At 58.7% G+C, this 12,498-nt stretch overlaps 1 protein-coding gene across 2 annotated transcripts; it reads right to left on the minus strand.

Moving 5' to 3' along the window:
• Positions 1-305: 305 nt before the first annotated feature.
• KDM8 (lysine demethylase 8) lies at positions 306-8,660 on the minus strand (the record flags this gene model as incomplete). 2 transcript variants are annotated; one of them, XM_082714712.1, is made up of 7 exons in its annotated part: positions 306-984; positions 1,087-1,179; positions 1,917-2,066; positions 4,079-4,123; positions 5,447-5,579; positions 6,421-6,587; positions 8,175-8,660. In XM_082714712.1, 7 exons carry the CDS (start codon positions 8,658-8,660, stop codon positions 820-822), a joined length of 1,239 nt encoding a protein of 412 aa, XP_082570838.1. In that variant the 3' UTR covers positions 306-819. The 2 variants fall into 2 exon arrangements, with proteins under 2 accessions (XP_082570838.1, XP_082570839.1); XM_082714713.1 differs by lacking the exon at positions 1,917-2,066.
• Between the last annotated feature and the right edge of the window lie 3,838 nt (positions 8,661-12,498).

Here is a 12,498-nt window from a genome sequence, read left to right on the forward strand (position 1 = left end):
GACGGATGGGCAGGAGGGGGCCCTGGGGGCCACGGAGGAAGGTTTCATGACGTGGGGACTGGCTGCCGGCAGGGGGCGCAGTTGAAAATGCAGGCTAGGAGATGGCCACGGCCGTGGGTCAGGCCGTGGGTCAGGCCGTGGGTCAGGCCGTGGGTCAGGCCGGGCGCACACAGGGACAACAGAAACCTCCCCAGACTCCCCGCCACCACGGCCAGCAGGGCTGGGCTGAGCCCTGACTGTGCCCGGCGCCCCCTCAAGAGTCTGTGGGCTGGGGCTGTCCTGTCAGGCCAAACATGACAAACAAGTTGGTGGCAAGCACAGTAATCATTAAGCTCAGACAGCAGCTAATGCTCACGGACCCGCCCGGGCTCTGTCCGTGCACCGTCTCTCGAACTCTCCGTGGCAGGTGCTCGAGCTGCCCTATTTTCCACATGGAGACGCACGGTGAAGTACCCCAACTCTTCCACAGCAGAGAAGCTGGGGGCGGGGTCTCAGTCCAGGCAGCTGACCCCAGAGCCCACCCTCTATAGCTGTGCACACAGCCAGCCCGTGGCCCCAGCACCTCAGGCTGCATGATGCCCAGGGTGTCCAGGTGGAGTGTTGGCCTGGAACGTCCTGGGGTCTCGCCCCCCGGCCTCCGCTGCACGCTGGCCTGGAGCCTGCGCCTTGCCACGCCCTCACCCTGTGTCTGTCCAGTGCCCAGAGGGGTCTCCAGTGAAGGCTCCGGCACAGGCCGGGTCTGGCTGGTCTCTAGATGCCGGGAGCCAGCGCCGGACCAGGGGTAGAGCGGGGAATGTGTCTCAGATCCTCGGACCCTGGCTACGACCACCAGAAGCTGACCGAGAAGCTCAAGTCCAGAGCCCGCACGTAATGCCAGTACCGAACCGGGATAAACAGCACCTCTCCGGGAGACAGGACGCAGGACAGGAACGGGGCCTCGGCAAACCTGGGAAACCTTTCCAGGTCGGGATTCTCCACGTCCACCTGAAGAAAACCCGACCTGTCACCTGCCTGGTCTCCGGGGAGGGGGCAGGTGGGGGGCGGGGAGGACCTGCAGCGACACACGTGGAGCCTCCGAGCACCCACCTGGCTCGTGTTATGAAGAAGGTGCGTCTCGTGCGGGTATAAAGCCTCTGACTCCTGTGGGGAATACAGCCGGATGTACTTCCTGCCCATCACCTGGGGAGACAGTCACTGGTCACTGCTGCTGCCCTGAGTGTCACAGCTGCCCCCCCACTGACCGCAGGCCCCTGAACACACCAGCCTCCTACACCTGTGCCCTTCCACGCGCTGTTCCCTGCACCCAGACTGCCCCACCCCTGCCCCTGTTCCAGGCCAGCCATAGGTTTGGCCTCCAAATATATTACGGATCAATAACCAGGGAGGCTAGCCGAGCAGCCCAAGGTCACCGAGCTGACAGGTGACAGGGCTGGCGTTCACGCCAAGCAGTGGGTCTGGGGCCCCAGCTCTCAGCCATTCTAGTGCCTCCAGGCTAGAAAAATGTTCTCGTCTGTTAAACCTCTCTGCCTACAAAAAAAGGTGGTTTTACAACAGGTGCCCCTTCCCTTGCAGTAAACACACCCGCTCCCTGTCTGGGCCTCGGGGCATCATCCAGCGGCTCATCGGACGGCAGGCGGGCCGGGGGTCGTGGGGGGGCAGAGGACCGTGAGGGCACTTGCTCTGTCCCGATAGGGCTCCCCGGCCCTGCTCTGCCCGATCCCAGGGGCTGTTGGTCCCAGAACCACACCGGGAAGCAGCCCCCGCCGAGGGAGGGCCCCACCGGGAACCTGGCACCACCTCTCTGTTTTCACTTTTGTCTACACCGGTCTCTGGTGTTTAAACAGGGGTAACGGGACCAGGCCACGCAGGGCTGGGCCGGGGGAGACCCAAGGCCGACGCTCTGGAGCGACTCCCACCTGGACCAGGAAGTTCTGCTGAGGGTCCTGATGAAGGGGGGACACCGTTCCCCGGGGACCAAACCAGGCGTTAATGGTGATCTCGTCCTCCTCCCCGTCGCCCAGGCAGCAGTAGTCGGGAATGCTGATGTCCCGCTTCAGCTCCGGGATCTGGGGGGTCAGAGCACACGTGGGGGCCGAGCCCTGGTCAGGGACGCACCAGCCCCAAAGTCAACGGACCATCTCACGGGACACACACTGCCCTTTCACGTGACAAGAGGACCGCGTCTGCCTGTTGCTTTGGGGGAACTCCAAAACCAACTGAGAAAACAAACACACGGGGGCACCCGCCTGGCTCCGTCGGTTGAGCCTCTGACTCTTGCTTTCGGCTCGGGCTGTGGTCTCACGAGATCGGGCCGTGCTGGGCTCTCCGCCCGTCCGTCGCCCTCCGCTCCTCCCCCTAAGCGAGCTCATTCTCTCTCTCAAATAAATACCACTTTTTATAAAAGAAAGAAAAATCAATATATAATCCTTAGGAAGGACTTGTAGATAATTGTATTTCCAGATTTGTCTCCCTGTCATGTGCGTTTTACCTTCGTTTCTTTTTCGAAAACTTGATAAAACTGTTCTGCTCCTAAAAATACACCAGCTCGCCACGTTCTGCCAAGTGCCACGTTTTTGAAAAATCAAATGAAGGAAAAACCAGAAAGTGGGGTTGCGTATTTATCAAATCTCCGGAAAGGGAGATTTTTCCAAAATGGACTAAGGAGAAAGCAGTCACCCCGTGTGCATTTTGAACACGTTGACGAATACAAAGGCCAACACAGGGAGAAACTCCCGCACTGCCGGCGGGAGGCTTACAGCGGAGAGCTCGCACAAGGTGCCGAGGAAACCGAAGGATCCCGGCACGTAGCTACACAAATCATCAAAGAGCGAAACCCAGACACTGCACAGAAGTTGTTCGATACAAGGCGGACCGCCGTGCCCGCCCCGCCGACAAGAGGGGCTTTCAGGCAGTGTGTAATCCGCTCAGGCAGCCCCTGGGGTCCCACCACCCCCTCGTGAGCGCCCCTCCTCACGGGGCACCAGGGTGGGGCTGGGCCCGAGCCGGCATCCTCCCGGGGCGCCGAGGGCCGCCGCTGGGGCCGCCGTGGGCCGCCGCTGGGGCCGCCGTGGGCCGCCGCTGGGGCCGCCGAGGGCCGCCGCTGGGGCCGCCGAGGGCCGCTCCCTTCTTCAGGCTGACCGTGAGGGAGGCGCCGGCACAGGACTCCTGCCTCCGGGCCCCTCCCTCACCGCCACCCGGCTCTCCCGATGATCTCCGCACAATGCCTCCTCTTCCCCGGACCCTCCTGCTCCGAAACCGAATTTTGGGGCTCCCTGCTGCCTTGCAGATAAATCCGAGATCTTGGTCCGGCCTTCAGGGCTCGCCCACGTGGAGGCCCAGCCTCCCTCTTGGCCTTCGCGCTCTGCTCTTCTGAACGCACCTCCCGGGCCGGCGGACGCACCCGGCACTGCGGGGCCCGCTCCAGATCGTGCCCCTGAGCCTCGCTGCGCAGGGGCCTCTCCCTGCAACGTCCTCCCGCCTCCGGCCTGGGTGCACCAACTCTTCCTCCACCCCAGCCCGAAACCCCCTCCACGTACAGCCTTCGGCCACCCTGTCCTAAGGGTCTTCAGTCGGGCCAAGCAGGGCTGGGGACCCAGAGGAACCGAACCCGGCCCCTGCCGGGAGTGTGCCGGCCCGGCCGTGGGGAGACGGCCTCGTGGGCAGACAACAGAGATGGGGTAAAAGGACGTGCCAGGGTTCCCCGCCCCCAACCCCGAGAAAACCCACAGTCAAGGACAACAGCGACCTGCTCTTTCTGGTTCAGGTCAGAGCCTGCCGCCCTCCCCGGGCTGCCTAGGACCCTTCCTCCGGGTCCGGCCACACGTGCTCCGACTCCTGGCTCTACCGGATGGGGCCTCCCCCCTCCCTCCTTCCCGGCCCCCCAGGCTTGTGGCCCTGGGGTCAGCACGGCCAGTTTCCTGCTCACCACTGCTGCCCGCCGGTGAGGGGGACGTGGATGCCACCCCCGTAGGTGGCCCATGAGGCTGCTAGAGCCTTTCCTGCCGTCCGGGCTTGAAGCCCAGGCAGGGAGGTGGGAGATGTCGGGGCCGAGGGCAGAGGAGCGTGGGCTCAGCCTTACCTGGTCAAAGAGCTGGTGCTGCGCGAGGTACCCGACGTCGCTCGACTGATCCGCAGGAGGAAACCGGGAGGGACACGGAAAAAGCCTGGTGAGTCGTAAGCAGCGGCCTCGGGGGCTGCTGTCCCGCCAGCTCCTGGGGCCGGCGCACCCCAGCCGCGGGCCACCAGCTGGCCACAGCCCTCCGCCGCGTCCTGTCCCCACTGGGTCCCCTCTGTGCCCCTCGCAGGCAGGGCTGGGCCTAGGGGAGGCTCGGGATCTGGGGCAGCCTCTGTAGGGACGGGCCCGGGCTCTGCTGCCTTCTCCCCGCGGAGGATTTCTTTTATAAATCAAAATGGAATCATATCCTGTTATCACTTTGAAATGTTTGCTCCACTTAACGACGACCCCACGAGCAGCTGCTCAGGTGAGTCTGGATTTTATTCTGACAAACACTTCGCAGGCGGGTGTGTTGCGGGAAGTGTGGGGAACAGTCACAGGCCGTGGATTCGGAATGCCCCGACCTCGGGAAGGACTCGGCTCTCGGGGCCAGGAGGGGCGGCCGCGGCCCCGGAGGCTGGGTGGACACCCAGGTCTGTGTGCCGCGTGTGGGCTTCCCCCTAAGCCCAGAGGAACGGTTCGGGAGCTCCAGGGCACAGGAGCTATGTTCCCAGCCACCCGGGCCTCAGGGAGGGGAGGCCACGCCCGGCCCGCACTGGGAACAACGTGATACGATAACACAATAGACCTGCTTTTGGAAATCGTCCAGCAGTTCCTCAAAATGGTCACAGAGTCACGTGGGACTCAGCAGTTCCGCATCTGGGACACACCCGAGAGGATCGAAAACAGACGAGGGCACGGAACCTGGTCGGGAACGTGCCCAGGGGCGAGTTTCACACCAGCCAGTGCAGGGCCCCCTACGGCCACCAGCTGGCGATCGAGTGTGGTGTGTCCGCAGCCCGGGACAGCCACAGCAGGGAACCCTAAGAGTGCGGAGCTGACAGCGGCCAGACACAGAGGGCCACATGCTGTCCAAGTCCGCTTCTACGCCAAGTCTAGCACCGGGAAATCCACGGAAACACAGGCAGGTTAGCGGCTGTCTGCGGAGCGGGGAGGGCGGAAGAGGAAGTGGCGCTCATGGCCACACCATCTCTTGGGGGAGTGATGAGAATGTTCTGGAATTCGTGGCGATGGTTGCAAAATCTTACAAAGACAATTAAAAAAAAAAAAAACAAACAAACAACAAACCACCACTGAATTGTACCAGGGGGAAAAAAAGGACCTGAAATGAGTCCGCGTGCAGCTCTGGCCCCCCACCAGCCCCTCCAAATCCTCGTCCTGCAGCGCCGGGACGCCTGGGCAGCGCTGAGGCGAGGAGGCACGACGGCGTACCTCATCCCGGAGGTATTTGCTGATGAACTCGTTGACCGTCATGAGAGTCTGCGACCAGTCTTCGTCCGTGTACCTGGAACCGACTTCCACTGGGACAGTTCGACAGCCGGCAATTTCCTGGAGATACTCCAGACTAGGAGACAGATACGTGTGGCTTTGTCTAAGACCTGCTGGGCATGTGGCCATGCTGGCCACCTCTGGTGTCCACCCTACAGGGAGAGACTGCGGTGACCCCCTCTTCACAGGCGGGGGGCACTCGGGCACCAACACGTGGGGTGACGTGCCCACCAGTGCCAGGTGGCTTTGCAGAGAGATCTGGGGAGGCTGGTTTACCAAGGTTCTTGCTGGGCGGTTCTACCGCCCTGCTGGCCTACAGCCCCCTAGTTCTCTCTCTGCTTCCCCGGTCTCTGAGCCGAGAGACCTCTGAGCAAACAGCAGACAGCACGGCGGGGACGCTGGCGTCTGAGCTGGCGGGGGCCTGGCCCTGCCCATCACCGGCCGGGGACCTCCAGGAAGTTATTTATTCACCGTGCTGTAAGCTGGGGTGGTGACCGTGCCTGTCCCCCACGACGGGAACCAGGGAAAACAGAGAGAAAACACGGCGCGTGCCCACCGGGTGACTGGTCTGTGGTAAAACTCATCATGAACATTTGAGGCCACAACTCTTCACAGAGCCGTGGGGGGAACTACTCCCTCCAGGACCCACGGGAGACAGCGGACCCGATCCCCCCCCCTCGGACCCGATCCCCCCCCCCCTTGGACCCGATCCCCCCCCCCCTCGGACCCGATCCCCCCCCCCTCGGACCCGATCCCCCCCCTCGGAAACCCCGGCTCCTTCTCGCAGCCGTAGCACACCGGCCACTGCCCAGTGGATGGTCGGGACCAGCATGTGAGGCTGCACGTCCCTGGGACGCAGGGAGGCACCCAGGAGTCTCTGGGTGCAGTGGGCGCTGCCGACGGGCAGAGCCACTCACCTCCACTTGGTCATGCACGGCCACTGGTCCACCACGCCTTCCAGGATCACGGGCCTCCCGGGAGCCAGAAACTGCTTCCTGAACTGCTGGAGGGACGGACAGCGAAGCCGGGGCACCGGTCTCTCGGACGCCACATCTGGAACCGAAACCCCAGTGTTCCTCGCTTTCTGTTTAAAATCCAAACACAGTGGAAACAAGCGCAGAGACGTTAACGCTACAGGCGCCGGACATGCACGCCCCCAGCGGGGTCGCTTCCCTGTCACTGAGGACAGCAGCAGCGGGGGTGGGCGCGGTCCCTGCGCCTCCTCCTGCTCATTCTGGCAACACCTAGACTTTCCCCTTGGCCAGCTCAAGTGTCCGTTCGATCAGAAAAGGAACGCACGGCTTTCACTGAATCTCCGCGAGAGGGAAAGTCACCATCCCAAACGCCGTCGGGTGTCCAAGGACCCTTTCCCGTGACCACGTGCTCCTGGCCCAGGTTCCACTGCCCTGGCAGCAACACGCCGAGAGGAGTCTAAAGCAGGTCTCTGGCCCGGCGAGGCCGTGGGAGTGGCTGCGCCAGAACTTCCTCAGCCACCGGCCAGCTGCGTGCCTCGAGCAAGTCACTCTCTCCAGCCTCAGTTTCCCCATCTGTCATGTTACTCAGAGAGCAGACCTCCCAGGTGGGGTGCCCAGGATCACCCCGCAGGCCTCCCGTTGGCCTGGTTCTCGGCCTGTACACCCTCGCTTTGGTCGTCACACCGGCCCTTGTCAGTGTGAGTGGCGCTGCCTGCGCACCTGTCTCACCACGGGAGACAAGACGCCCGTCTGCAGCCTCCTAGAACCCGGGCTCCAGGAGAGTGGGCCCTTCTGGAGCGTTCTGTGCCCCTCAGCTGCACACACCGCCCAGCGCAGGAGCACCACCTTGGGGATGGGGCCCACCTTCATGCTCCCCGGGACAGACTTGGCATGAGAAAGGGAAGGGCAGGTCCAAGGGCACAGGCAGGTCTGCCCTGCCCCCAGAAAGGTCAACCGACACCATGCCCATGGCCCCCTGGCGTCCTCGGCAGCACCGGGGATCACGGAAAACCTCCTCTGAGGATTTCACAGCCAAAATTGGCTCCCTCCCTGTTCTTGCCTTTTTTTTTATCCTTTTTAACCCACAGGTGAGGTGGACGGTGTTCCCACACGCCTGCATCACCGACCCACTTCCTCCTGGCGAGCACACACGCCCACGGGTCAGGGCTGCACCCAGCACCGGAGCCTGAATGCCGTCTGCCACCACCCTCGGCTCTGCGCCGTGTTCCTCGCGCCCCCAAATACCAGGAACCACCCACGCCAGGACCTCAAGGGCGGGACCGACCGGCCACGGAACCCGGAGGCAGCTGGAGGCAGCAGCTCGCCCCGATTCGGCAGCCCCGAGAGCGAGGCAGCCCGGAAAGTGGGTGACGCTTCAGCGAGCTGACGGAGAACAGTCTGGAAGGTGTGGGCTACAGCTGTCTGCAGGCCCCCACGAGCCCTTCGAGCTGCTGCTCTCGGGGACCACAGAGCTTCCCTCCGTCTCTCCTGAAATGGCACTGCTTTTGCGAACGTGGGGGGGGACCGAGAAAGCAGGCCAAGCTGTTCCATCTCTAAATCCACAGAGATGCTCTTCCCTGCCAGAGGTCGGCATGCTGCCAGGCCTTGGCCCTGGGGACAGCCGACTCCTCCCTTCTAGAAAAAACCGGGCTGTGGGGGCGCGCGAGGTGTGGCGGGCGACAACCCCACCCGGATACCTTGGGGCTGGGCTGCTCCTGGGCTGCGCCGGGCCTCTTTCCTGAGCGGAGGTGCGCCTGGAGGGCGGCGGCAACCTTAAGGAGGACGTCCCCGTGGATGGCCGCCCCCATCAGCAGCCCCATGTCGCAGACTCTGAGGGCCTCTGCCGCCGCGGGGGCGCTCCCGGCCTCCTCGCACAGACACGCGGCCTTGAGCAGGCAGCCGAAGGCGTAGACGCGGCGCCAGTCCTTGTGCACGTCCCGCCACGGGCCCGTGTTGAGCTTCTCCCAGGAGTAGTCCAGGACGGCCTCGCTGGCCTGCAGACACTCGCTGCGGCGGCCCCCGCAGAACAGCTCGGCGGCCTCCCGCAGCAGCCGCGCCACGCCAGGCTCCAGCTTCGCCCCGAGCTCCGGCACCAGCTCCTCTTTCGTGGGGGGCAGGAGTGCCCGGAGGGCTTCCCGGAGAGCGCTGGCTCCGGCCAGGGGCTCTCGGTCGTCTTCAGCCATGGGGCCCCTCGGCCAGCCTAGCCTCACGAAGGTGGGGGAGGGGAGAAAGAACAATTAAGGCAAAACAGCACGTTGCACACCTTATCACGTACATTTGTAGGTTTTCATAAAATCACACTGGGGTGGGGGGAAGCTTGATCTGTGATGACATCCCGTGGGGGGGGTCAGAAACCGAGGGGTGTGGAAGCCTCTAGAAGCTGGACAAGGCAAAGAAATGGATTCTCACCTGGAGCTTCCCAAAAAGGGATACTGCCCTGTCGAGTCCTTGATTTTAGCCCTGTCAGTCCGTGTTGAACCTCTAACCCAGAGAACCGTAGCCACCCAGTCTGAAGTAATTTGTCGTGGCAGCAACAGAAAACCATCACGACTTGCTTCTAACCAGCAGGTGTGCAAGCTTGGTATGTGGGGCTCCTTTTTTTTTTCTTCTGGCCTAAGACGGCAAAGGTGATGGGATGCCCGCTGGCTCAGGATACCGAGACTGTGACTTCTGCGGCTAGCACACTCTCCCTGCTGCCTTCCCGGCGTGTGTGCGTTGGGGACGCAAGCGGCCATGCTGGAGACACCCACATGGCACACGGACGATGGGGCCTAGAGCCAACAGCACGCTAGGAAGCGAGGCCCTCGGAACGGAATTGTTCTGACAACCACAGGGGTTTAGATCCTTGTCCAGCTGAACCTTCCGATAAGGACGTCGTCCTGACCGACACCATGATCGGAGCCTTTTGAGATCCTGACGCAGAGGACCCGTCTACGACACACCCAGACTCTCGACCCAAAGACACTGATAAATACACATTGTTTTAAGCAACTAAGTTTATGGTGATTTGTTATACAGCAATAAATAACTAATAAACACCCCGGTCCGGATTTCCCTGACACGCTGGGGCTCAACTGTAACTCACAGAACAGAATGGAAGGAAAAAGCATGGTTTCCTTTAGCGCCGTGTATGAAGAAGTCAGCAGCAGACAGGGAACTGAAGAGGAACAGCCCCAACCCTATCTCTGGGCTCCAGGTTAGCTCATTTCTCCCCAGCTCATGAGTAACAGCAGGTAGAATACTGACAGTACTGTGAGATAATCTCACCAAATCTCACACTGGCCCCAGGATGCCGAGAACATACAAAGTACTGGCTATAAGCCCCGGATGCCCTAGGCACTTAATTCTTACAGAAACCCGAAGACAGTATCATCATCCCCACTTCACAGCTAAGGAAGCTAAAGCAGAGAAGTTGAATGACTTAACCAAAGCACTTGGCTGGGAAGAGAGCATGCAGAGATTTAAAACTCTTGGGAGGGCTTCACAGTCCAGCCTTCCGGCATGGCCTTATCCACGACCCACCCACAAAAATGCATGGGAGCCCATCAGCCGGCCTTGCAGGGTGGCTTCATGGCTCATCCCGGTCAGAGTGACTCAGTATCTTAAGAAGCGACCTCAAGAAGTCTCCAGGATCCGAAAGACCTCAGAGACTTCCTATCCTGGCTTCTCACAAAGGTCTATAAAAAAAGCCTCCCAGAAGACCACTTATTTGCCTTACTATAAAAATGGTTTCCACTAGGGCCTTATGCACCAGCTTTGTAAACTGGTCTCTTAGTGGCCTTAGAAAAATGGCTTCCCAGAGGATTTTAAATGGGCTCCCAACTGGTTCCCTGGGATGCAGATTACGGACTTTGCTGACTGACTTCTCAGGGTGACCTTCCCAAACAGAAGCCCTTTGTGAGGCTGAGGGGGGCCTTATAAAGCAAGCCTCTACACGTGGCCCCGAGCACTGCTTCGCAGACAGGCTTCCCGAGGCTTGTGTTCAGTCTCCAGAAATCAGCCTCCTCAGGCAGCCCCTGTGTTGCACTGCAAACCAGCCTCGGAGAGGGCCTCCTGGAGACGGCCACGTCAAATAGCCTTCTGGGAGAGGGCCCGCGTGGGACAGTCTCCTCTTGGCCACATAAAGTAGCTTTAGTAACACTAGCCTCCCTGGGGCGCCTGGCTGGCTCAGTCGGTAGAGTGTGGGACTCTTGATCTCAGGCTTGTGAGTCTGAGCCCCACGCTGGATGTAGAGATTACTTAAAAATCGTAAAATTAATGGAGGGGGCAAGATGGCGGAGAGGTAGGAGACCCTGTTTCAACCGGTCCCCTGAATCGAGCTACATATCTACCAGTGCACTCTGAACATCCATGAAATCAGCCTGAGATATAAGATTATACACTGCTGGATCGCTGCGGGGCGCAGAAGATCATCAATGGAGAGACACAGTGGAGGGGAGCACTCGGAGGATCAACAGAACAGGAAGGGGGCCACGAGAAGCCCCATATTATGCTGCCTGTAAGAGACACGTTTGGAACCTAAAGACACATCTAGGCTGAAAGTGAAATAAATAAATAAAATCTTAAAAAAAAAAAAAAAAGAAAAGAAAAAAGAAAACAAGAGCTTTGAATGACACATTGGACCAGATGGACCTCATAGGTAAATACAGAACGTCCCACCTTAAAACAACAGAATACTCCTTCTTCTTGAGCGCACATGGAACCTTCTCCAGAAGAGACCACATACTGGGTCACAAATCAGGGCTCAACCGATACCAAAGGACTGAGATTATTCCCTGCATATTCTCAGACCACAATGCTTAGAAACTGGAGGTCAACCACAAGAAAAAGTTTGGAAGGAATTCAAACACGTGGAAGCTAAAGACCATCCTGCTCAAGAATGTTTGGGTCAAGCAGGAAATCAAAGGAGAACCTAAACGATTCATGGAAACCAATGAGAATGAAGACACTTCGGTCCAAAACCGGTAATATATGGCAAAGACGGTCCTAAGGGGGACATACACAGCCACGCAAGCCTCACTCAAAAAAACTGAAAAATCCTGAAAACACCGGCTCTCTTTACACCTTTAAGAACTGGAAAAATCAACAACAAATTAAGCCAACCCCTTGCGCAAGAAGGGAAATAATCAAGATGATAGTAGAGATCAATGAGAAACTAGAGCTACAATCGAACATGTCAATGAAACTAGAAGCTGGTTCTTTGAAAGAATTAATAAGATCAATAAACCACTGGCCGAACTAATCCAAAAGAAAAGAGACAGGACCCGAATAAATAAAATTATGAATGAAAGGGGAGAGATCATGACTAAATCAAGGAAACAGAAACAATCATCAGAAATTATTATCAACAGTTTTATGCTGACAAGTTAAGCAACCTAGAAGAAATGGATGCATTCTCGGAAACCTATCAAGACTTATTCAAGACTGAAACAGGAAGAAATTGATAACCTGAAGAGACCAATATCTGTAATGAGACTGAAGCAATCATCAAAAACCTCCCAAAAAACAAGAGTCCAGGATTCCCGGGGCAATTCTACAAACATCCAACATTCTTCTGAAGCTGTTTCAAAAAATAGAAACAGAAGGAAAACTTCCAGACTCTATGAGTAGAGTCAAGATCAAGCCAGCATTACCTTGATCCCCAAACCAGGCAAAGACCCCACCCAAAAGGAGAATTTCAGACCAATATCCCTGATGAATATGGATGCCAAGATTCTCAGCAAGATCCTAATAAGATCCAACAGTACATTAAAAAGATTATCCACCGGGTGCCTGGGTGGCTCAGTGGGTTAAAGCCTCTGTCTTCGGCTCAGGTCATGATCCCAGGGTCCTGGGATGGAGCCCTGTTTCCCTTCCTCTCTTTCTCTGCCTGCCTCTCTGCCTACTTGTGATCTCTGTCTACTTGTGATCTCTGTCTGTCAAATAAATAAATAAAATCTAAAAAAAAAAAAAATTATCCACCATGACCAGGTGGGATTTATCCCTAGGCTGCAAGGGTGGTTCAACATTCGCAAATCAATC

This window comes from Mustela nivalis (genome assembly GCF_964662115.1).
Source record: "Mustela nivalis genome assembly, chromosome: 19".
NCBI lineage: Eukaryota > Metazoa > Chordata > Mammalia > Carnivora > Mustelidae > Mustela > Mustela nivalis.